Source organism: Artemia franciscana, chromosome 4 (assembly GCF_032884065.1).
Source record: "Artemia franciscana chromosome 4, ASM3288406v1, whole genome shotgun sequence".
Classification (NCBI taxonomy): Eukaryota; Metazoa; Arthropoda; class Branchiopoda; order Anostraca; family Artemiidae; genus Artemia; species Artemia franciscana.
This window is the reverse complement of record NC_088866.1, coordinates 61147735-61171889: the sequence shown is the minus strand read 5'-3', so window position 1 is coordinate 61171889 and position 24155 is coordinate 61147735. Positions and strand designations below refer to the sequence as shown.

Sequence of the window (24155 nt, the reverse complement as noted above, 5' to 3'; positions counted from 1 at the left end):
TTGGAAAAATACATTGGAAAACAAACAAAATACATTTTAATTTTTGAGATCCCACATTTTCTATTTCATTTGCCTAGACGGAATCTTTTAAAAAGGGTACTACTCCTCCTGATCCCTAAATGGCATCCTCCCAGCTTATGTAAATGCAAACGTGGTGCTTGTACAAAAATGTGCGAAATATGTTTTTTTTAAAGCTGAGATTTCATAATTTCTTTAATTAGAAAAAATCTCTTCCTAGAGCCATACCCTCCTCCAGAACTTAAGCGACGCCTACATAAACACTTTGCTTTTTATTTCCTTTCAAAAATATTGTCATACAAATCAATTTCTTTTACAAATAGGCATACTTGTTTGCTCAAAATCTATTGTGCTTTCAAGAATTGGAATATTTAATAATACTTCCTATGACTTTCTAAAGTGTCGTCCTTAAAGAGTTTTCCAAAACTAAGCTTTGAAATAATTTCTACATAAGAAAGCCCTAGTCTCTCTAGTCATCCATAACGTGCGATATTAAGAATTTGATAAACCGAGCGGAAATGATAGGACCATTTGATGTTATTATTACTTGCTCTAAAACTAGAGATAGTTTTCCTTCTTTGGGAACCATAAAACGAGTAGGAGCATATATTTCAGTAACCCACTGATTGGACTTAATGGGACAATATGAACCTTAGCTGATTCTATTAGAATCATGATTTATGTGAAAAGATATTCTCTGAATAAGAATTAGGGAGATATTAATCAGAAATGTCATTTTATCAATAATTCGTTTCCAAAGACGGTTTCTAACTATATAAAAAATGAAAAAAGAAGGCTAACTACAATTTGCTCAGCTGAAAGTAAAACCGAATCAAAACACTTAAACTTCAAACCCTTCAAAAAATGACCATTGGCGTCAATTCATAAAAATGTAGGGGAAGGGGGGGGGGGGTTTAGAGAGCCAAATATATCTGTTAAAATATAAGAGCGGGGGAGGGGGATCGTTCTTTTTCTCATTTTATTCGATAAAAAATACAAAAAAGGCAATTTTCAATGAAAACATTCGCATAAAAGGTATTTTTCAAAAATACTGGGGAGAGGAGAGAAATATAGGGGACACAAAAACAAACCTCCCTCCAACCCCGCCAACTCACACCCACTGAATATAGACTTTTTCTAAGGATAACAAAAGAAGAAGAAAAAATCCCAAAGAATTCACTTTCCAAAACTAGTCGGTAGCAGTGTCATCGATTCCTGAAAATGCTCAAAGGGCGGGGGGAGTATGTTTTTCAAAATCCAAGAGGAGGGGGAATTTGTTTACTTTTTCACAAGAAATTGCCAAAAAGTGTGTTTTCCATGGACATGCACAAAAAGAATTTTTCGAAGTCTGGGCGGGAGGGTTGGGGGAATTTTTAGGACGCAATTGGCACCACAGGTCATTCATGGCTAGAGCCAAGAAGGGAATTGGCAGCCCTACATCATACATTATTTTTTGGCACTTCCTCCATGAGGAAGCATGCCTGGCTTTATTCACAGCTGAGTCATGTTAGATTCCCATAAACTTCTAACCCTAAAAGGATTAACCACCTCAGCCTAGATGAACTATTATGCTTATAACTCAAAATGCATTCTGCAGTGAAAATTTATTTATTCCAAACAACTTACAAAAGATAATACCACGAACAGTTTAGTAAGGTAAGTGTAGATACAAAATCCGAGAAATACTTTGATATCCTAGGAGCTTCATGTATACTTGTTATTTTTCCCCCTAAATCGGATATGTTTAAAATGCAGCCCCTATGCGGGATTCGGCACCAGATAACCAGGAAAAGCCTTATTCAGACAAGTTTTTTGCTACATGTTAGGAAAAATACAAACAAAATCCAAAAATATTAAGAGCAGCGCACTTTTTTTGACCAGCCTCAGTACCAACCAAAATCCATTAGTACAGAGTACTACAAGTTTCGAAACCATTAGTACAAGATTAGTAAAGAAGGTCTATTCATCCTTTTTAAGTGAGCAATGGCTTTTCAATTAAAACTTTTAATCTTTTCCATTAATACGTTTTGAAGCCTTGTCAAATACCCTTCTAAGCATGAAAAGTACATTTCAAGAAAACGTATCTTTTAATAGGGAGCATTTCGGCAATGAGACTTGGGGTCCTTTGGAATAGAAATATCTACTGTAGCCGCTTAAGGAACGTCAAATTTGGTCACTAGTCTTTGAGTCTTTATAAATGAGTTACGGTTTTACTATTAAGATTTTTATCTTTTTTATCTATAGGATTGCAGCTTTTCTATTCATTTTTTTGGTCATTTTTTTTTGTAGTATTTTTCTAGTATTTATAAAATTTACAGCCTTTCAGCCTCCGTCCTAGGCATGAACAGTACATTTCAAGTAATCGTTAACTTTTAAGGTTGATGTTCCCTGTGAACAGGGCCAGCACGAATGGGGATAGGGTCCCCCCTCCAATGTTTTTGGTCACTCGGAGGAAAAAAAAGTTTCTTTAAGACGACGTTAAAATTCTTTGTTCGAATCAATAAAGACCACGAGAATACTGACATGTCATCTACAGAAATTTCGAACTTGGTTGGTAAACGCAGCAGGTTTACCGAATCCTGGCGTAATTTAAATATGGTGCCACAATTTTCCATTTGGTTAAATAAAAATAATTAAAATAGTGACATGATATGGAACAGAATCTAAATATCGGTTGGTAAATGCAGCGGTTTTACCGTCTCGTGCAGTGATTTTACGCATTGTATTCGAAACGGATATTATGCTAATTATTTCAAGAAACAATCAGTAAAAATGACCAGCCAGTCGGTAAAATCTCTAGCCTCTCCTAAACATTTTGGCTAGTATCGACACTGCCTGTGAAACATTTAATTTGGTAACAAGTCTATAGCCGTAACTTATTCTGAAAGGACAGGTTTATGAAGTATTTTAGACTGTTTTTAAAATCTAACACGAAAATGCGAAATATATTTAAAAAAATGTAATTTGATATATCGACAAAGCCAAACATCAGATATCAAGTGATAGCAAAATTATTGTTTCATATTGATGAATTAACGCCACTTGACTCGGTAAAATAGCATATTAAAATCTTAGACAGGGAACGAAAACCTTAATAGCGAGTAATTCGGCAATGAGACTTAGCGTCCCTTTTAATGGAATCACCTGCTGTGACTTGAAGGCGACAACAGTGGTCAGTAATGTATAATCCATTCCAAGTGAGGGATAGCTTTTATGTATTCAGGATAACTTTGATCCATCTCCTCAAAGTCAGCAGTACCCGAAAAAAATAATAAATAAACGGTTTATGAAATTAAAAAAAAGAAAACTAAAGGCAACAGAATAGTGCTTCATAAAGAACAGATTTGATATGTAGCAATATTTTTTATACTATTTTTTTCATCTATTACAATTTACTTGAAACATGACAATTCAAAACTAACTGACTACACCTGTTTGCCTAACAATAAATTCAAACTCCTCCCATTGTCCGGACTAGTTTCTTTGTCTTTAGACAGTAGAAGGACAAAGACAATAGTATCGGTAACATTTGCTTTTATTTCAAACTTGTGACACAGACAAAATATCTTGCATAACCTAGAATTTTCTTGTCTCAGAAACAAATACAACTACAAGTCAGGTGTTTGGCACGTTGTCCATGTTTGTGTTAAAAGACTATACACAGTGGAATTATTAGACTTTGATCTGACCGGTAGTATGGCCATTTGGGAATTCCAAAAAACAAACAATTAAAGCAATTTTTTTATATATATAAACTAGATGCAAATATGCATCTAGTTTAACTGTGTTATTTAAAGTATATTTAATTAAAGTATATTTACTGGGGGTAATGGATACAGAAGAAAAAAAAAACAACTAGTTTCCATAATTAAGGAATAATTAATATTTTTCGTTTTTGGAAAATGAGTCTCAGGACAAGTTTGAAATTTAGTGAATTTGAATTTTTAACGCTACTTCACAACATATACATTATTTTACCATTATTTAAAATTATATATTTTACATTATTCTATTTACTGAACATTATTTTAGTTTTATGAGTGGGACAATGCTTAGGTACCAATACAGTTATGAAAACTCCTATCTCGCCCATGAGAAGCTTTTGGTACATAGCTCTGAACTTGGAACACGCGTAGATCGTACTACAACACCATAGACGGGAACCCAGTATTGGTGTCTAAGCTGTGAATTGCTCCGGCTTTTAGATTCAGACTACCAGTTTCCTGTCTCCAGCCGCTAGCACCGCTCCGCACACTGTGTCCCAAAAATAAATCGAGTTTTCATAACTGTATTGGTATCTAAGCTGTGGAGTGGGGCGGGACAAAAATGCAGCAAAGTAAATTTTAGGATTTTAGATTACAAATTTTCGTTAAGGAGATGGTTGCTCAAGGGGAGCACCCCCATTCTCTTGCAATTAAGCAAGTTTTAAGGTATCAATGTTCAACTTATCCAGGGTGTGATTCGATTCACCAAGGGATTTCGAAATATTGACCATTTGAAAACCAAAAATTTTGAATTGCCAAGTTCCTCCTGTAGATTCTAGCCAAGGGGCTACAACATTCCATTAAACAATGCGTCTGAGTTGAATTAACAAAAAAAGTTAGCAAAAGTGGGAAACAAGTGCCAGTTAAAACTATAAACGGTAATTAGGGCAATTGGTAGGTGACGAGAAATACTGTACATTAGGGTGATGTCAAAATGTCTCTGTAGTTTATTTTAACTTGAAGCGTTTTGTAGTAAAATTCAAAATCTCTTTCTTCTTTTAAAGAAAACTCTGCTTCATGACTGCCGTATTCATACTACGCACATTTTTACCCGAAAAACTCTAAAAAGGAGAAACGACATATTTACCCGAGAAAAAATAAAGAAAATAGGGGAAAAAACGACCGAAGAAATACATTGCACCCCTTACCAATTAAACACGAAGAAAACAAGAGCATCAAAAAAAGCATGTCCTAAGGCAACTACCGATTGGAAACTCCAAAATTTTGCTCTAAAGTTTCAAGAACTCCAAAATTTCAAACTCTTTTTGTTGGTAAAACACATCACTCATCCTACTTCTCTGTACAGGCCCGAAAGAACATTCAGAGAGACAATCCTGCTATCTTCCGCTTTTCTTTGAGCCAAATATCAAATCAGCATCTGGTGTTCCTTTTGGGTGCTGGTATTTTGGTTTTCTTTCTCTATTCATAGTAGTTACTGACGGTCTTTGCAACTGAAAAGGAAACATTTCACTTAAATGCATGAAAATGGAGTTCCTAATGCAGGCCTACTTTGATAAAGCTCAACTCCAAAATTTTCTTTATAAAACAAATGCCATGTGTTGTCTTAGGAGTACTGAATTTTGCCAATGAGTATTCGTCATTTTCCAATAAAAATTATATACATCACCACTAGCATTTCAAGAAGAAATACCCTACAATTATGTGGTCTATTTAGTCCTATGATCTCAGGTAATATTAATAAGGAAAAAACAAATAGTGCCAAAAAATTTTATTACAAATTCCTAAGCAAAAGTACAGAAACTATTTTTACTGTAAAAGCTAATGTTGATAACAAAAAAGATGTGAAAAGATTTCTGTAGTAACGAATTTGTATTTTCCCAGCAAATTCGATTTCACCCTTCAAGTGATTGTAGATTATTTAATGTCTTTTCGTTGCACAGATTAATGTTTCATTGTTCAATTTGCCTCATTTTAAAGACTTTTGTTACATTTAAAAATAATTTTAGTGACATTACATTTGTTCTCTACTTTCCATTAAGTAGAATATCAAATCACCATTCGAATTTCCTTTTCAGTGCTTATAGTTTGGTGGCGTTCCTTAGTTTCATAGGAGCTACTAATTCTTTGGAAGTGGAAGTGAATCAATGGAAAAAAAACAGCCTGCCATATGTTTGAGTAGCGTGGAGCACTTTAGTCTTAATTTTACATTCCAAAAATTATTTTAAACTTTTTCCTGGAAAAACACGGATTCTCAGTAATTTTAAGATGTTCAATACAAAACAGACACTCTGCCTTGGTTAAACACTAATCATTAGAGCCTAAAAAAGAGCAGCTCTGAAACCCCGTATCTCTCATTACAGCCTTGAGTAAAGCCAACCTTATATTCATTTTTAAGTTCTAGTAAATTTTTTACAGACCTTAAACTTCAAAATTCAGAAGCTTTTGGCTAGTTTGCAAAGTACGGAAGCCAAAGTGCAGGTTGCTGAAAACTTTTTTAAAGAATTAGATTTAAATTTATTTAATTTTTTTAAAGAATTAGAATTAGATTAATTTTTTAAAGAATTTTTTTTAGGTAAGTCCTAGAACCCAAATGGCTTTTCTTTTGATACTGACACTTTGATCTCATATCTTTTTTTTTTTTTTTTTTTTTTTTTTTTTTTTTTTTTTTTTTTTTACAAACCACACATTATGAGTAGTTTTACAGTAATCACTCCAAAATAGACACTTAGTATTAGTCTAATATTTTCAACCAAAAAAGAAAAAAGCTTTTGTTTAACTGTGTTATTATCTCCCCAATATCTTTTGAGGTATAACCATCAGTATCTGCATTTCTAAAGGATACTGATAAGTTGGTTCCCTTCCTCTATTGATAGTAGCCACTGAAAGTCTTTGCAGCTGAAAAAGAGGAGCTTTCCTTATCAAAGTGTCAATTTATTCCAGTCACTGAGTCCCAGAAGAAAAGAGTATAATATTCGCCTTTTGCTCCAACATAAAGGCTTCATCAAAGCAATCTTTTGTGGGGGTGGATCAATTGACTGCGATGAATAAAATGTCCCTTTCTATGCATGAGATGTTTCCAAAGTAAATATTAGTATCAATACGTTAGCAGAGCGTATGGATCTTTGAATGGAAATCAGTACAATGACGCAGAATACAAAATTATAACTACAAATATACTGAAAGTTTTAAGTTTAGGTTTTCCTCAGTGCTAAGTTTCTTGGGGGTGGGGAGGCAGGACAAAAAAATATCGAAAATATGTTTCCGACAAAAGAAACTACAAATCTTTATTTGATGTCATAGAATTACGGAGCACTAGATATTCCCTTTGGCTTTTGGGCCTTTGGATTTCGTGCTTTGGTTTTTGGGCAAACGATTGATTTTATATTTATATACAAGGTACACCAGGGTTTGTAAGTTTCTGAAAGTCAGCCATTTGCTAAACAGTTTTTGGCTAGTCCCCCAAAATACGGCCAAAGTTTATTGTCTTTGTCTTCCTTAAAAAAAAGTTCTTTTTTCTTGTTGGTTCATTTACAGTTTAATTTTTAAAGATTCATTTTCTTCTCTAAATTCTAAGAAGGCAGCTACCTCAAAAAACCTATAACCCTTGTTTTCACTATCATTTAAAATTATAGAATAACAGATATTCCTTATAGTTTTATAAGACTAATTCTATAATTCAATTCTGTAAACCTATTTTAAAATTGTATTCATTGTATAATTTATTCATCCTATAATTTATAGAATTCAAATTACAAAATACCTGATATTACCTTTGGTTTTGAGCAAGACAATTGGTTTCAGAGTTACATACACAAAGCGCATTTAATGACGTAAATTTCTTTGATAGAATCATCAGAGTCCTGCTTAAAGGCCTTCGCTTCCGACTGGTTTTTCTTAACCCGCCTCCAGTTTTCTTACTGCTTGACACTCAATTAAACTATTTTACTTGGAAAATGGCTTGAAGACAGCTGATAAAAGCTAAACTAGAACCATTCAATGTTTTAGAGTTTAATTAAACACATTTCAGGGAGTATAGAAATGATTTTCTACGGAATTCTAATCTTCTAAATTTGTAGTTGATGATGCAGAAATATATTCAGAGGGTTGACTAATTAATTTACTTATAGCCCACACAATCCAAGAATAAATAACGTTGGAGCCAAAAAAGGGGGAGGAAACATTAAAGAAAAATATATAGTCAGCAAACAAAACGTATGAGACGGTGATGGGGGCATAAAGGCACTTTTATGTCCCAGCATCTAAACCCAAGATTTTTGTATGCCGTATATTTAACTCTGAAATTACATCAGAAACAACATATTTAAGCGGATGATATTCACGCTTTAGCATCTTCAAATTACCGATGCACCAGCAATGTTAAACCTCATATTCTTAACGTAATTATAAATTCAGTTTCAATTGCCAATAATCCAGAATAATCCTTCTAAAAATATCAGATTCGTTTCATGATAGAAGTGAACTTAATCCACCTGTTTTTGCTTTTGTTTGAAAAAATCTATTTGGATCAACTTCCATTTTCCCAACGGTCAACTTTTTTGAGTCACTATTTTTAAACATAAGTATAGCATTAGAGAACTAAGATTATAAGGTTAGAATTCTAATTTATTTTAATAATCACAAAATTTACATGATTATAATACCAAGCAAAAACAGATGTCTACATCCACAGGTGCTTTTTTGTTGATGCAATAACAAATAAGAATTGCAAAAATAACAATAAGAGGGCGTATATGAGCCTTAATGGTACTAGGAGAAGACGTGTAATGGTAATAGGTAGTAGGAGAAGAAGTTGCAGTGTTAGTACTGTACAACTAGTAGTAGGAACATCAGTACCAACAGGATTAGTAGCGATTGAATTAAGAGCGATATAATACGCTCTTGACGCCCTTATTCTTTAATTTGCACTATACTTTTTTTCATGAGGTTTGACAGAGGTGTCGTATAGATGCTCTACGAATAAATCGAAATTTTACTTCGATTATGTCGATTGCATCATGATAGGATGCTCATAGGAACTTGATCAAAATCTCGTTCTTTTCTTTTGGTTAAGAACAACCGATTTTATCTGATTCAAAAATTATTCCTAGTTTTATTTCGTCTTTAACAAGTTTAAGGTACATATTTAAGTTGTCGTTTTAAGTAAAATACTTTTGTAAGGTTTGTGGTCATAGCTAAATCCAGGTTTCTTAGTGGGTTATTCTCTAACGATAACTAGTAGCCATATATTAAAACACTTTAGATTATCTTACATATTTATATTATAAAGCCTGCCGCGTGCCATGCTGGGGCCCGGTGGCGAAGCCACCGTGGCCCAGCTAGTATATATAATATATATATAAATATATATATATATATATATATATATATATATATATATATATATATATATATATATATATATATATATACATATCTCAAAGAAAAGTAAGGAACTCCATTAAATCAAAAATGAGCAAAAATAGAATTAAATAATCTAAAAACCTTAAAACTACCATAAGTCAGCATCAATAAATAAATGAAACCCAAAACGAACTGATATTACAATTTTATTTTCTTATAGTTAAATTTTAAGAGCACAAGTAGTAATAAAAGTACAAGATTGAACTTAATACCCTCAGTTCTTTTTGGGATATTACTGAGATATCTTATAGGCAACCAACATACACACAGTGCGATTTGATTTAATTTTAAAGTAACATTTAGGTTTCAAGCATAATGGGCATATTGCATAACTGTGGAGGATTGACCCAACAAATAACCCTATAGATATAGTTACTCGGCCATTCCGCTATATAGAACAAAATGGCTGTCTTAAAAGTGTGATTCGAAGTTTTTGGAAAATTATGAGCTAAAACGAAGGGTTGATTGCCCTTCAATCACTTTTGACTCTTAAAAAGGGCCCTAAAACTTTTAAATTCCAATCAAATTAGCTCATTGAAAATATTAATGATACTACTAGCTATGATAAAAAGCGCTGCCTATGATACTGTTTATATACCCTTTTAATACCTGAATGCATATAGGTGTTTCGTTTAATTGAAAATCTCCCTAGTTTTCTCTAGAATTTTCAACTTAATGACCATAGTGTCATTAATTACAATAGCCATAAAAGTAGTACTAAAAGTATAAAACACATAGTGTCTTCTGGCTAGTCCAAAATCCACCACAACTTACCCTGAAAGGTCTCACTTAATAATTTAGGCCGCTATTGCCATTTTGCTTTGTCACCCTTTATGCAATCTACTTAATAATAGTCTCTCTTGATTTAGATTAACATTCACCCAAACATTCCTTGAAAGCTTCACATTAATACACTTAGCTTGTGTAGTAGTAATAGAAGCATTAGTAGCAGTATGCACATATCACTTTTTTTTACCATCCCCTACAACACAAGATGAAAGTTTCAACTTAATACCGTCTACCGTTTCTGCACCATTGTTGATACGATCTCTTGACCACTTATGTGGGCATAGTGTGTTTTGATTTTGTTCAAAATAGTTTCAACATTGCCCAAAATTTTCACTTTAATACCCTTAACCTTAGTAACAGTAGTAGTGACAACACTAGAATTAATAGTAGTAGTCTTTGCTTCAGTAGCAGCAGTAGCAGTAACAGTAATCATAATAGTAGCAGTAGTAGTGGTTGTAAGAGTAGAGTAAAAGCAGTAGTACCATGATCTAAATTCATTCCCTTAGGTGATGTTGTAATAGCAGTCACAGTAGTAGTATTACTACTTAAATTAATAAAATTAGCCATTGCATAGATACTATCGAGATGTCCTCTTAATAACCTATATATTCATAAACCTTTTGAAATTTTCATCCTAATGATCTTAGCCTTACAAGTGGTTGCAATAGAAGTAGTAGTTGGAGCAATAATAATAGTAGTAGAACTAGCAAATGTAGCAGTGGTAGTTGTATTAGTAGTAGTGTAGACTTATTGCCTTTTGGTCAGTTGATGTTCCCCTTTGAGCATTCTCTGAGAGTTCCAATTTAATACACAACCCGATTCTCAACATACACTATTTTGACAATCTAAATGCACATAGTGTCTTTTGTAAGTTCGAATATACCATCAATATTCTCTCAGACTTTACCTTCATAGACTTAGCTTTAATAGTACTAGTATCACGGTAGTTGCGGTGGTATTAGGAGAAGTAGTTATAGTGTTTGTATTTGTACTAGTAGTAGTAGTAACATCAGTAGCAGCAGCATTAATAGCGGTAGTAGCATGCACACTTCGCCTTTTGGTCAGTTGAGAATCTCTTTCACGATGCCCCAGAATTTCACCTTGACACGGTCAGCCGTTCGAAATAATATTGCTGATATGCACTTTTCGCTCCTTTTGACACCCTTTCACCTTAATACTCTAAGCTTACAAGTTGTTGCAATTAAAGAAGTAGTTGGAGTAGTTTAGTAGCAGTGGTTAGCATTGGTAAATGTAGCAGTAGTAGTAGTGTAACATTCTGACTTACCTTTTCTATTCCAGTTGACCTGGGTTCTACAAAAATTGAATAAACGTCTGCTTATGAATCAACCGACTTTTTACAGTAGTGTTGTAGTGACACGCATACATTACCTTTTCGTCAACTGATCTTCCCCTCTAAGAATTCTCTGGAAGTTCCAATTTAATAACCAAAATCCATTCTTGAGATACGGCCTTTTGAGAATCTGCATTCACTGTGTTTTGATTTAGTTCAAATTTCGCCTCAAAATTCTGTCGAATTTTCACCTTCATACTCGTAGCCTTAATTTTAGTCATAGTAGTAGCAGCAGTATTAATAGCAGTAGCAACAGGTACATTTTGCCTTTTGATCAACCGAACATACCACTTATGATACCCTTGAAGTTTTCCCTTGATACGATAAGCCGTTCCAAAAATATTGCTGATACGCCCGTATCAGCAATCCGTATGCACATCCAGTATGCTTTAATTTAGTTTTCCTCAACATTTCGTCAGATATTAATTTCAATATCCTCAGCCTTAGTAGTACTCGCTATTGAAATAGTAGTTTTAGTGATAGTAGTTGTAGTAGCATAGAAGCAGTGGTAGCTGTAGTAGTAGTAGCGTGAAAATAATGCCTTTTTGGTCAATTGGTCATCTGTTTTTCATTTCCTGCAAATTCCAAATTAATATACTCAATCATTCCTGAGTTACGCCCTTTTGACAACCCATATCCACATTACATGTTTCGATTTAGTTTAACACTCCCCCCACCATTCCCTGAAAGACTCACCTTAACGCCCTTCGTATTTTGGGAAAGTAATAGTCAAACATGCTTACTATTTCTCAATAATATATACTATATGTAAACAATGAACAAATTGCCTAACAACCCTTGCCCTGAGACCTCGGGGAGAGGGAGGGGCGGTGACATCCCCAAACGCATAATGACCGAACCTTTCAACAATGCTGAAAAAATAGATGTCTCAAAACTTTGTTTGGATGTTTTTAATGGGAAATAAGGGGCATGGAGGAGGGGGCTGGTTGCTCACAAATCACTTTTACTCTTGAAAAGGGCACTATAACTTCCAATTTCAAATCAAATGAGCCCCATCTGAAGCTTATACGACGACCTATTTCACAAGAACCTTACATGCCCTGAGGGCATAACTTACAGCCCTTGCTCCAGAGCTCGGGGGGTTGTCAACCCTGGAAGCATTGTTATATATTCTTTGAGCTATTTTGAAGAAAATGGCTATCTCACAATTCCAATCACATGCGTTTGGTAATAGGTATATTTCGTGAAAGGGGGTAGTTGGGGGGGGGAGGTCTAGGTGAACTCTATCACTTTTAACTTTTAAGAGGGAGCTAGAACTTCCAATTTTTAGCCACATAAGCCACCTCTAAAGTTGATACAGCCATCCCTTCCATAAAAACCTTAAATACCCCCGGGCCACAAATTAAAACCCTTGGCCCCAGACTCTGGTGGTGTTTATCAACCTCATAAGACTTGTTATATGATCTTTGGACTATTTTGAATAAAATAGCTACATCAAAATTCGTATTACATGCATTTCGGGGAAACACGACGTGTGTGGGGGGGGGGGGGGGTAGCTACCCTCTGATCACTTTGACTCTTAAAAAAAGTACTATGACTTCTGATTTCCAAGCCAATGAGCCCCCTCTGAAGTATATACGACCACCCTTTCTATAAGAACCTTATATTCTCCCAGAGCATAACTTACAAACCTTTGCCATGAGCTCTGTGGGGGAAGGGGGTTGTCATCCTCAAAGATATAATTTCTGGACCCTTCAAATACTCTGAAAAAAATTGTTATTTCAGAATTATGATTGAATGTTTCTGGGGAAAAGATAGGCGCAAGGGGGAGGGGGGCTGATTGCTCTCATATCACTTTTGACCTAAAAGGGGTACTAGAACCTCTAATTTCAAATAAAAAAAGCCCCATTTGAAGTTTATATGGCCACCGATTCTATATAAACCTTTGAAACCCCAGGATATAACTTACAAACCTTGCCCCAGGGCTTTGGGGGTATTTTCACCCACCAAAGGCATTGTTGTATATTCTTTGGACTATTTTGAACGAAGTGGCAATCTCACAACTTCAATCGGACGCCTTTGGTGAAAAGAGAGGTAATCGGGGGGGGGGTGTTAGTTGCCCTCCATCACTTGGGAGTCTTAGAAGGGAACTAGAGCTTCCAAATTTCAACCAAATGAGCCTCCTCTAAAGCTTATACAACCATCTCTTCCATAAACACCATAAATGCCCCCGGGCATAACTTACAACCCTTGCCCTCAAGCTCTGGGGGCTTGTTTCAGCACCAAAAACCTTGTTATATGATCTTTGGGCCATTTTGAATAAAATAGTAATCTCAGAACTTCTATTGGCTGCATTTCGGGAAAACACCACGTGTGGAAACACGACTTTGAATCTTAAAACGGCACTTGAACTTCTGATTACAGTCCAATGATCCCCCTCCGACATTCATACGACCACCCTTTCTATAAAAACCTTATATGCCCCCAGGGCATAGTTCACAACCCTTGCCTTGAGGGCTGTGAGTGGGGGGTGCCATCCTCAAAGACATAATTTCCAGACTTCTTAAATAAGCTGAACAAAATGGCTATCTTAAAGTTTTAATTGGATATAATCGAGGAAATGATGGGCGTGAAAGTGGGGTTGGTTGACCACCAATCACTTTCGACTATTAAAAAGGGCACTAGCCTTTTCAATGTCCAGCTAAATGAACCCTTTTAGAAAGTTTCTAGAGAACTTCTTCGATACAAAGTGCCTTGATCTAAAAAAAAATATAATAATAACAATACATTGTGTCAACATCGTTCTTTACTTAGGCAGTGTAAACAGCCTATAATTACCATAATTATAATTGGGAATCACGTATACAAGTATTCATTTGTCTTCACGACCAGGAATATGAAGAAAAAAACCCGACTAGGTGCTCTGTGCTCTGCCAGAACCTAGTATCTGCATTTTCAAGTTTTGAAGAAAACCCAAAATACTATTTTTTCCCCTTTTTTGGAACGAGAGAAATGAAAAAGATAGCATACGTAGTTCCGTCAATAGGTTTTCCAAAATTAGTGTTCTTCCTGTATTCACCACTCCGTTTGCTATTGGAGATAGTTAATAGGAAATTTTGTAATTTTAGTGTGTCCATTCTAGGTTTGGGCCTTGAAAAAAAGAAGTGAAATTTGCCTTTACCCCGGTAGGTACTAAGTCGTATTTAACAAAGTATATCAGATAAAAGCTTTGATTGTGTCATTGAAACATGTCATGTCAAGACTAGACCAACTCAAATTGAATTTATATCAGCTAGATCAACTCAAGACTAGATCGACTCTTTAACTCAAATCAAATTTTAGCGCCAATACAAAGTTTTATCTAAGGAAAGCCTAATTTTAGACAAGTGACTTCGGGGGTCCATGTCTCAAAAGTTATTTTATAGACATGACACATTATAATTTTTAAGTCAGCAATCAACTGTGTGTTAGGCTTTTATATGTTGGAAGCATGGCTCAGAAGGCTAAATCAACACAATTTCATAACACCTAAGTTTAAATAGTTCTAAGATGGAACTATTGAAACGGGTTGATGTTTGATGCAACTGATGGCAGATGTTTGGTTCAACGATACAAAGTAACCTTTTGGTGTGCACTTTAAGACATGCTAGTTTTTGCATCAAAGCTCACGGAGAAGACTTTCAATGCCTTCTTTGAACTTTTTAATGTTCATGATTTACTGCTTTTAAATAAAAATTATTAGATGTTAGTAATTTCTGTAAGTGATTGTACTTGTGTATCCAGACCGGCTTTTTCTTTATCTTTGCCTCTCTGTAGAACTTAGTTAATGAAAGTACTGAAAACAAACAAAAGTACTGATTGATTAACCATCAACCAACTTTTACTTGTAAAATGGAAATGTGACAAAAAAATTACATAAAACAAAAGTTACTGGGGTTTACCTAATTGTATAAAACAGATCAAAAGATTCGGTCTTCAACTAAACATTTATTATTTTCAAATGTATTCAATTGCACTGAAGGTCACTTCAATTGACTTCAAATTACTTTGACAGAGATTTTTCATTCTTTCGAAGAAAATGTTTAAAGAAAGGGGTACTCCCACAAAAGTGAATTATTGACTTTCCATTATCACTGTGTACTAAATATACATATATGTACAATACATTCTTTACAATTTACAAACTGCTTGTGTAAATAAAGGGAAATAAAGGAAAATTCACTATTAATACAAGCATATCACAGGACATGAACATCAAGGTGTAGACAATAGTACACAATCCCCCTCCTCCCACTCTGTTCAAAGATTTAGTAATGACTGCCTCTTAAGAGACACCGAAATTCGTACATATTTGTTTTGTAACCTCAATCCAACCTTTCTTCAGCCCCATTGTTGGCTATTTGCCAAAAAACAAAGAATACGAGCATTTTTATAGGGAATGGTTTTTGCGGGATACAGTGTTTTGAAGTGAGTCCGGTCCGATTGCTACTAAACAAAAAAAAGTGTAGTCTAACGTTTAAAGAAATTTTTTTGAATTCATCTTCAATGAAATAAGTGGAGGCGAGATTTTTATTTACTTAAAACAAAATCGGAGAGAATAGGATAATTAGTTTTCTGTGCTTCCTTGTTAAAAGGTGTCTTTAAAAGTGTCCATTGGCCTATTTTTGTGACAAATTTTTTAAGCTAATAATTAGCCAATTCTTAAGCATATAGTAGGCCGAAAGGGGAGCTAAACAATCCCACCATTTTTTTCGTTGTCGTTACGTTGAACTTTTAGCTATTAAAAAGAACGCAAAATCTGACTGGTTCTTATGTAAGAAATTTTAAGCCAGATAAAAAACAAACATTATGTCACATTTCTTACAAGTAAGGTTTCTGTTGCTCAGTAGTAAAACTATTGCATGGGTATGGTCTTCGGGTATGTTGGGGACATCTTCAAGACCCTCAAGCTATTACTTCACGATTCTAAGTGCAGTCCAATCGCTTTTTCACAAAAAAAAGACGTGTAACGACTCATCAATTAGCTTCATGGTAAATAATGACATTGAAAAATCTTTGAGAAGCATAACAAATTAAATGAATTTTGGTTACAATTCTAAATTATCTAAAGTCCTTCTGTAACAGATCTTCTTCAAAAACAACAAATCCCCTTATTCAGCTTTCTTTGTACATTTTATACTTAAATTAATTAAAAAATTAGATCGAATAGAAAACAGAAAATACTTTGAACTAAACAGAAAATTAGAAGAGATATAAATCGAAAAAATACCTGAGTTATTTGCTCCATATAATCCTCTTCTTCCTGTCGTTCGTTAATGTCTAAAGTAAGTCGCTTTACCTTTTCTTTCTCCATTCGCTCGGCCTATAATATAAAAGAAAGTGAAGTTTTTGTAACCATAAAAGTTCAAAGATGAATTATAACACTGGCACTGGTCAAAACCTCTTACACTGTAATCCCAATTAGCTACTCCCCTGGATGCCCCTATGCTGAAACTATTTTCTTCGATATTTCAATTACTGAGAATAAAAGCGACCCTCTTGTCAGAATTGGCTGTGTATACAGAAGTCCATCTGCGCCATCACCAGAGGAAACAGATAGAAAACTAGCAGAGCTCCTCCCCAAGATTACAGACACCCACCATGGGGACCTACTAATTGCAGGTGATTTCAACCTGCCTAATGTAACCTGGTAAGACCAATTTTCCTACGTCTCTTCCGATTCTACGAGCCAAATCATTGACATTGTTCATGATGTTCTTTTCCACCGAATCGTGAACCAGCCAACACATTTTAAACATGGTCAGAAACCAAGCCTTCTCGACTTGGTGTTTCTCCGGAGACCAGAAGCTCTTCTGTCCACCTCATACCTGTCCCCAATTGGGAAGAGTGACCATGTTGCCATACACATCAAAACAACATTCCTCAGAACAACAAATCACTACATCAAGAAGACGTTCATTAATTATGAGAGGATTCGAATGGATCTTCACAGTGTCGCATTAGACCTTACCTTAGACCTTAGTTCCTTCAGAGCCATCGGTGGCGCATAGGGCGTCGACAAAGCCTCTCCTTTCGTCTCGCATTGGTGCTGCAGCGATGACGTCTTCCCATTCAGGTATTAGTGAGGTGCCGACCATCCTCAGATCTCGGTCATATGTTCGTCTCAATGTATTTTTGGGGCGGCCTCTCTTTCTTCTGCCGTCTGGCTTCCATTCGTAGGTTGTTCGAGGAAGGCGGCGCTCTTCCATGCGAAGAACGTGTCCCAGGTATGTCCACCGCTTTCTTTTCAGCAACTCAATGACTGGAGGTTGACCTGTTTTTCTGTGTATTTCTGCATTTGTAATTTTTTGTTGCCAGCTTGTATTCAACATTCTTCTGAGGCTCATATTCTCAAATGCAAGGATCCTTTTTTCAAGCTGGGTGTTTATTACACCCATTTTTTTTATTACTGGGTGTTATACAGTGTTGCATGGGATAACGTTTTATCTGGCTCTCTAGAACAGTAATGACAGCGCTTCAAGGAATTACCAATAAATAAAGCAAATCAGTACATTTCTTAAACTTGTCCTCAAACCAAAAATGCTCCCAGTAAAGACAAGAGAGATTAAGAGGGAAATCAACCATAAAAGCAGATATTGGAAGAAATATAAACAGCACCAATCACTTGATCACAGAGAGAAGTGTTGCAATAGCCGGAAGAAACATAAATCTTGACGCAGACCTCGCAAATGAACTTTGAATCTAAACTTACTGATTAACTTGCAAGACTTGCAAGACTATAAACTTGCAGGACTAACCCAAAAAAGTTTTGGCAGTACGTCTTTAGCCAAGACCACAATAGACAATGTATTAAAAAACTTAAAAACCGAGCAAGAAGTTACAGAGACTAATAAACTTGTTAATTTTTACCTTCTACAACAAACTAAATAATGACGAAGACCACACTGCCTTTCCATAATACAACAACAAAAGAGAGAATAATGAGGACTTTTTTCCCAAGACAGTGAACCAACAAAACCTATTTGAATATTTCGGCCCTATATCTAAGGGCCGTCTTCAGCAAAGAAAAAATAAAAACAATAAAACACTTACAATAAAAGTTCTCAGTTAAAAATCCATTTGTTTTTATTTTAAAATAGCCTTGGCATCATTACTTCTTAACGAAAAGTTCAGCCAAGACTGTCTGATAAAAGCTAACATTTTGCAAGATAAAAAGGTTCATTCATTTCACTAACTGTATTTATTAAAAATTGGAATGATTTCTTATTGCGATATTTGCCTTCTCTGCAGCTAATCTGATAGTTCTTTTGATATTGGGCTTGTTTTTGTTCATTCCTATTTTTGTTTCATTTTGAATTAGATTATTTTCTATAATTAATTTTGTGTACATAGGGTTGAGTGTGTATTCACCCAAGTCTCTATTTAGGGATGTGTTATTATTTAAGTTTCGTTTGATTTCGATTGCCTCACGGACAGTTTGCTTGATTCCTAGGTCATTGTTAATTAGAATTGTTTCGTCAAATAGAACATAATGGTCTGGATTTTCAAAAATATGATTACTTAAAGCTGAATCGAAAGATATGGAGTTATTTTTAGATTTTAATGCTTTTTCAATACTTTCTTTGTGTTGCTGCAATCTTGTTCCTAAATTTTGGTGGGTTCGACCAATGTAATAATTTCCACAACTACATGGTATTTGATACACCCCTCGTAGACGAGTAATTGGGGTTTTATCCTTACCAGAATTGACAAGATTCATTATACTTAAATTGCTTGTGAATACAACACGTAAATTGTTCTTTAAACAAACTTTTTTCAGTTTTGAAGTAATTTTCGGAATATAAGGTAGGTAAATCGTGTTTGTGGGTTTATTTGAATCATAATCATTACAATATTATTTACAATATCATTTACAATAAGAAATCATTCCAATTTTTAATAAATACAATTAGTGAAATGAATGAACCTTTTTATCTTGCAAAATGTTAGCTTTTATCAGACAGTCTTGGCTGAACTTTTCGTTAAGAAGTAATGATGCCAAGGCTATTTTAAAATAAAAACAAATGGATTTTTAACTGAGAACTTTTATTGTAAGTGTTTTATTGTTTTTTATTTTTTCTTTGCTGATGACGGCCCTTAGATATAGGGCCGAAATATTCAAATAGGTTTTGTTGGTTCACTGTCTTGGGAAAAAAGTCCTCATTATTCTCTCTTTTGTTGTTGTATTACAACAAACTAAGATATAAAAACCCCAATGGGAAGTACCACGACAGATGTCCTTAAATGTTTAAAAAGGTTGAATGCTAACAAGTCACAAGGACCTGACAATATATATCCCTAGCTACTAAAAGAAATTGCAGAAGTGATAGCAGATCCCCTCAGAAGAATCTTTCAGACATCACTTGCCATTAGGGATCTTAAAGCAGACTGGAAAGTAGCCAACTTAACTCCGCCATTCAAGACCAAGCCTGAGAACGCATGAACGCATAGTCAATGATTCATTCCTCGAACACTTAACCACAAACAAGATCTTGTCACTCAAGCAGCATGGATTCCATTGAAACAAACTTGATGGAATAAAACGAAATAATTAAAAACCAGTCGTTATACTGCTGTTAGCCTTTACTAAGGCCTTTGACAAAGTGCCCCATGGTCAACAGCGATCGAAATTAGCTGGCGGTATTAACTCATCCATGATAGACTGGCTGAAGAGTTTCCTCACTAACCGCAAGCAGAAAGTCCGTTTGTTTGAGACAAGTGGCCAGCCAATCTACTCTAATGAGGCCATAGTAATGAGTCGGGTACCGCAGGGAACTGTATTAGACCCAGCCCTTTTCCTGATGTATATAAACGATATTTCCAATAATGTGGATAAAGATATGCGTTTGTTTCCCGATGATGTCAAAATTTTTGGTATTTCTAACCCACATAAAATCCAACACAATCTAGACAGGCTACAGAATTGGACTCGAGCCTGGCTTCTCCAAATCAATACAAGCAAATGCTGCATTTTCACCTTGCACCTAATAACCCTATGGATACCTATTCAATTTTAAATCCAATCAATAATACAAGAGACCATGGTGTGAAAAGAAAAGAAGAAAGGGACCTTGGTGTGATCATTGATGAGGAGTTGAGGTTCCACAACCACGTCCATCATGCTGTCTCCCAAGAAAACTCCATCCTTGGCCTATTAAATAGGACCATTAGTAGCCGAGAGGCAAAAATATTCATAAAACTTTTTAAGGCTCTTGTTAGACCCCATCTTGATTTTAGGATGTGCCTGGCTGGTCCTTCTAACCGGCAAGATGTTAGGCTCATCAAAAATGTCCAGAGGCGAGCAACGAACTGCGTGGAAAAGCCTAAAATCAGCTTCATATGAGGAACGTCTCAAGCTACCTACCCTTGTCTACAGACGCATATGTTGTAATATGATACTGACATATAAACTCCAAAAGGAAAACTCTACCCTCTTCAAGGGAAATCCTCACAAGAAGACATTCAAAAAAGCTACCAAAACTAGGCTCCATATCAAGAATCCGTCAAATGTATTTTTCAAGAAGAGTAATGAATTGAAGGACTCCACTGTCAGCGCTCCTTCCATCCAGTCTTTCAAACATCAGCTTGACAAGGAGTGGTAGAAGAAGCAGTGGAGGTTCGACTGGGAGTCCTTGACTCAAGAGCACAGGTCCCGAGGACCTTAAAGCTCACAAAAGGATTAAGGCGATTAGGACAAGGTGATATTGCAACATAGCATCGAATCGTCAAGCTATCAATTTTACCCAGATCTGTTCATAAGTCCGATAAATGTGCCTCCAGGAATAACATGATCCGCGAAACCCCAGACACAAGGCTCCCAAAATATGGAAATGATTTATTTAAAACTAACACTTCATTTTAATAGAAAGGCAGAAATATTGTAGACTAATACGTAGAAATGAGGATCGTGCGCCAAGATTTTGGTAAACAAAATTGTAGGACCCTAGGGCCTCAAGCTTCCAAATATAGTCTTACCACACCTCTTTTGACTTGCCACTGTTTAGGTATCATATAGGGATCAATTTTATATGACCAGATGACTGTCCAAAATCAAAACATTGTAAGTACTTTCATAAGACATAATGTTTGCTTTTCACCAAAATTGGAATGTAAGGGTTGTTGAAGCAAAAAATTTCAAAAGATTAAAATTGCAAACTATAGCTATGAATTTCTTGAAGTCTTTGGATAATCTGACTTAATAATTTAGCAACAAAAGCACACTTCCCAAATGTTTCCAAAATAAGAAATGAGGCACAGCATTGCAAAAAAAGTAAAAACCTTCATATATTTTAAAACCCAATAAAATGAAAGAAATAGGCATGGATCAATAAATCCAACGTGCTTTATTTACGGTTTGGGCTACGAACCTTAATCTTGCAAATATGTTGCATAAAACCATTTTTAAAACCGTTTTCAAACATCTAAGTTCTTAATTGTAAAAAGAATAAAATTTAAATGATAAGTAAGGAAAATAAGGTACTTGTTTATTATATGCCACACCCTCAAGTGCTTCATTTAATTAGACCCTGTTTCTTTGACGCTCAATCCTAAAGAAATGTGACACAATATGATCAAAATATAATACTTTAGAAAAAAATGTGGGTTATATATTTGCACATTAGGGGGAGTAGGGGTAAAATATAGCGGGTGTGCATGCAAATGTGTTAGGTACACTTATTCTGCATAATATGAAGTAAGAATTGTTTTCTAACTTCAAGCTGTTCGAATACTTTATCCCCCATCCCAAATGTGCAAATATATAGCCCAAATTATATATTTCCCGTCGATTCTGTCACTTGCTTTTGTCTAGTCTAACGCTAAGCTGAAAAAAACTAACGATGAAACCGGTTTGCTCTCGAATTTCACACAGCGTAAACTTGAGTGTGTGGCATATAATTCGGAAGCACCAAAAATAAATATAGTAAACCCCCTCTTCTCACCAAAATAATTTTCATGAGATAAAAACAACGTGTTACATTCTCACCATTTCTCTGTTGATTAGATTCTTTGCCAAGTCCGACTCGACCGATACCGTGAGGTTTTTATATTGAGGCTTATTCCCTTTTCGTGTCATCAAAACGAACGAAACAGCTTTGGACTCCTCTGGACTTAAGGATCTCTCAGTGATTTGCTCTAGAAAGAAAAAAGAAAAATAAGTTGTGATGCTACATTAATGAGGAATAAAACATGCTAGTAAGTGAAATAATCAATCTGATAAAATATCACAGAAGGAACGTTGGTGTAACCAACCGAAACGGACAATACCCCTAATATCGCTCAAAGCTTCCGTTGAGAAGCATAAGTTCTTCTGGTTGCAGTATTAACTGCAACCTAATAAAGCATTTAAAAGTATTTATAATAAAGCATTCCTAAAAAACGCATTTTCAAAGAAACTAGCGAGTGAGAAAGAATCGCCATTTGAAGCTGACTCAGGAATGATAACTATGATTTTGGTTGATGTTAATGGTAATAGTTTAATGCAAAAATAAATTTAAACAAATTACAAAAAAATTGCGTGAAAACCAGGGCTGTATTCAGTATTTTTCTGGGGGAGTGTTTTACAAAAACAATTTTTTTCCAGGGGGAGGGGGAGGATTACAAAACAACTCAGAAAACTTCAAAATCGGTTTATGTTCATTTATTAAGTTTTTACGAGTCGGACAAACATTTGGGGGGAAGGGGAAAGGGTTCAAACCTACTTCAACCCAATTCTAATTTCATATTGCGGATCGCCATAGCGTGTAACGTGCACGCAAGCAAGACTTTTCGTTTTTTTTGGAGGGGTCCAATAATAAGAAATCGAATTTTTACTTTATAATTTAAAAAAGAAGTGTCCAGACGAAAAATTTAGGTTTTAGGGGGATCCCGGGTCCCTAGTCCCTCTGCTTCCGCGTACCTCTCAGAGCGTGAACAACAGCCAATTTCTGTGGCCGATTTTACTGACGAGGAGACTGTTTTAAAATGAATCTCGGCTTAAAATATGAATATATAAAAAAACATAAGAAAACAACTTTGGTATCTTGAAGGGAATATACAAAAAAAAAAAAAAAAAAATACAAAAGTGAAATCATAATCTAATACAGAGAGCGTCGTTTGCTGATCGGTCTCCTATACATTTCTAAGCAAAATTTGGGTTGAAACCAGTGTTATTTAAGTAATCAAATACGTCCATTTCGAATGCGTATTTAACTGCTTTCATTAATTTCAAAATACGTATTTACCTACATTTTCTTCTGTGTTCTTGGAATTCGTGTTTAATTTTTTTCTATATTTGAAATACAAAATATTTTCCAAATACATGGGTCTTGACAATAATCATTTTATTGTAAACTAACTTCTTATAGATAATATTTTGGTTAGCCGCTAATGTAATTCATTTTTTAAACCTATCAGTTGACCATTACATTTTTATTTTTTATAGTTGAAACAAGTCCTTTCTGAACAACACGAAGTCAACGCCAGAACTTGAGCCTATATTGAGAATCTTCTGTAGAGTGTTGCTAAGCATTATCCTCACCTTCAGAGAAACAGTTTCAACCACAACTTTATCAGCATCAGCCGAATTCGTAAATTGTAGATGTTTATAGGATACATTATTATGTGATTTGGTATTCATCCGTTACCAACGTACGTTATTAAATTTCAATGAATATTTACAGTCTCCTGTAGACCTTGAATGAATGATTTTATTCAGTGATCATACCCATACAGAGTATTTCACTATCTAATCTACAAAAAAATTGAGCCTACATTGACTATCTTCTGTTGAGTGTTGCGTTATTAAAGTTGAATGAATATTTACAGTCTCTTGTTGACCCTGAATGAATGATGTTGTTCAGTGACTAAATCCA

General features: G+C 35.0%; 1 protein-coding gene across 3 annotated transcripts in view; it reads right to left on the bottom strand.

Annotated features, from left to right (window-relative positions):
• Positions 1-1607: 1607 nt before the first annotated feature.
• The window catches only part of LOC136026682 (regulator of nonsense transcripts 2-like), a 173421-nt gene continuing 150873 nt past the window's right edge, over positions 1608-24155 (bottom strand). For 2 of the 3 annotated variants that reach the window (XM_065703426.1, XM_065703425.1), the window contains 3 exons: positions 22289-22437; positions 16535-16627; positions 1608-5233 (listed from right to left, as the gene is read on the bottom strand). In XM_065703426.1, coding sequence (XP_065559498.1) covers positions 5120-5233; positions 16535-16627; positions 22289-22437 — 356 coding nt within the window. In that variant the 3' untranslated portion in view covers positions 1608-5119. The remainder of the gene's footprint in view (positions 5234-16534; positions 16628-22288; positions 22438-24155) is intronic. The other variant, XM_065703427.1, reaches the window with a different exon arrangement.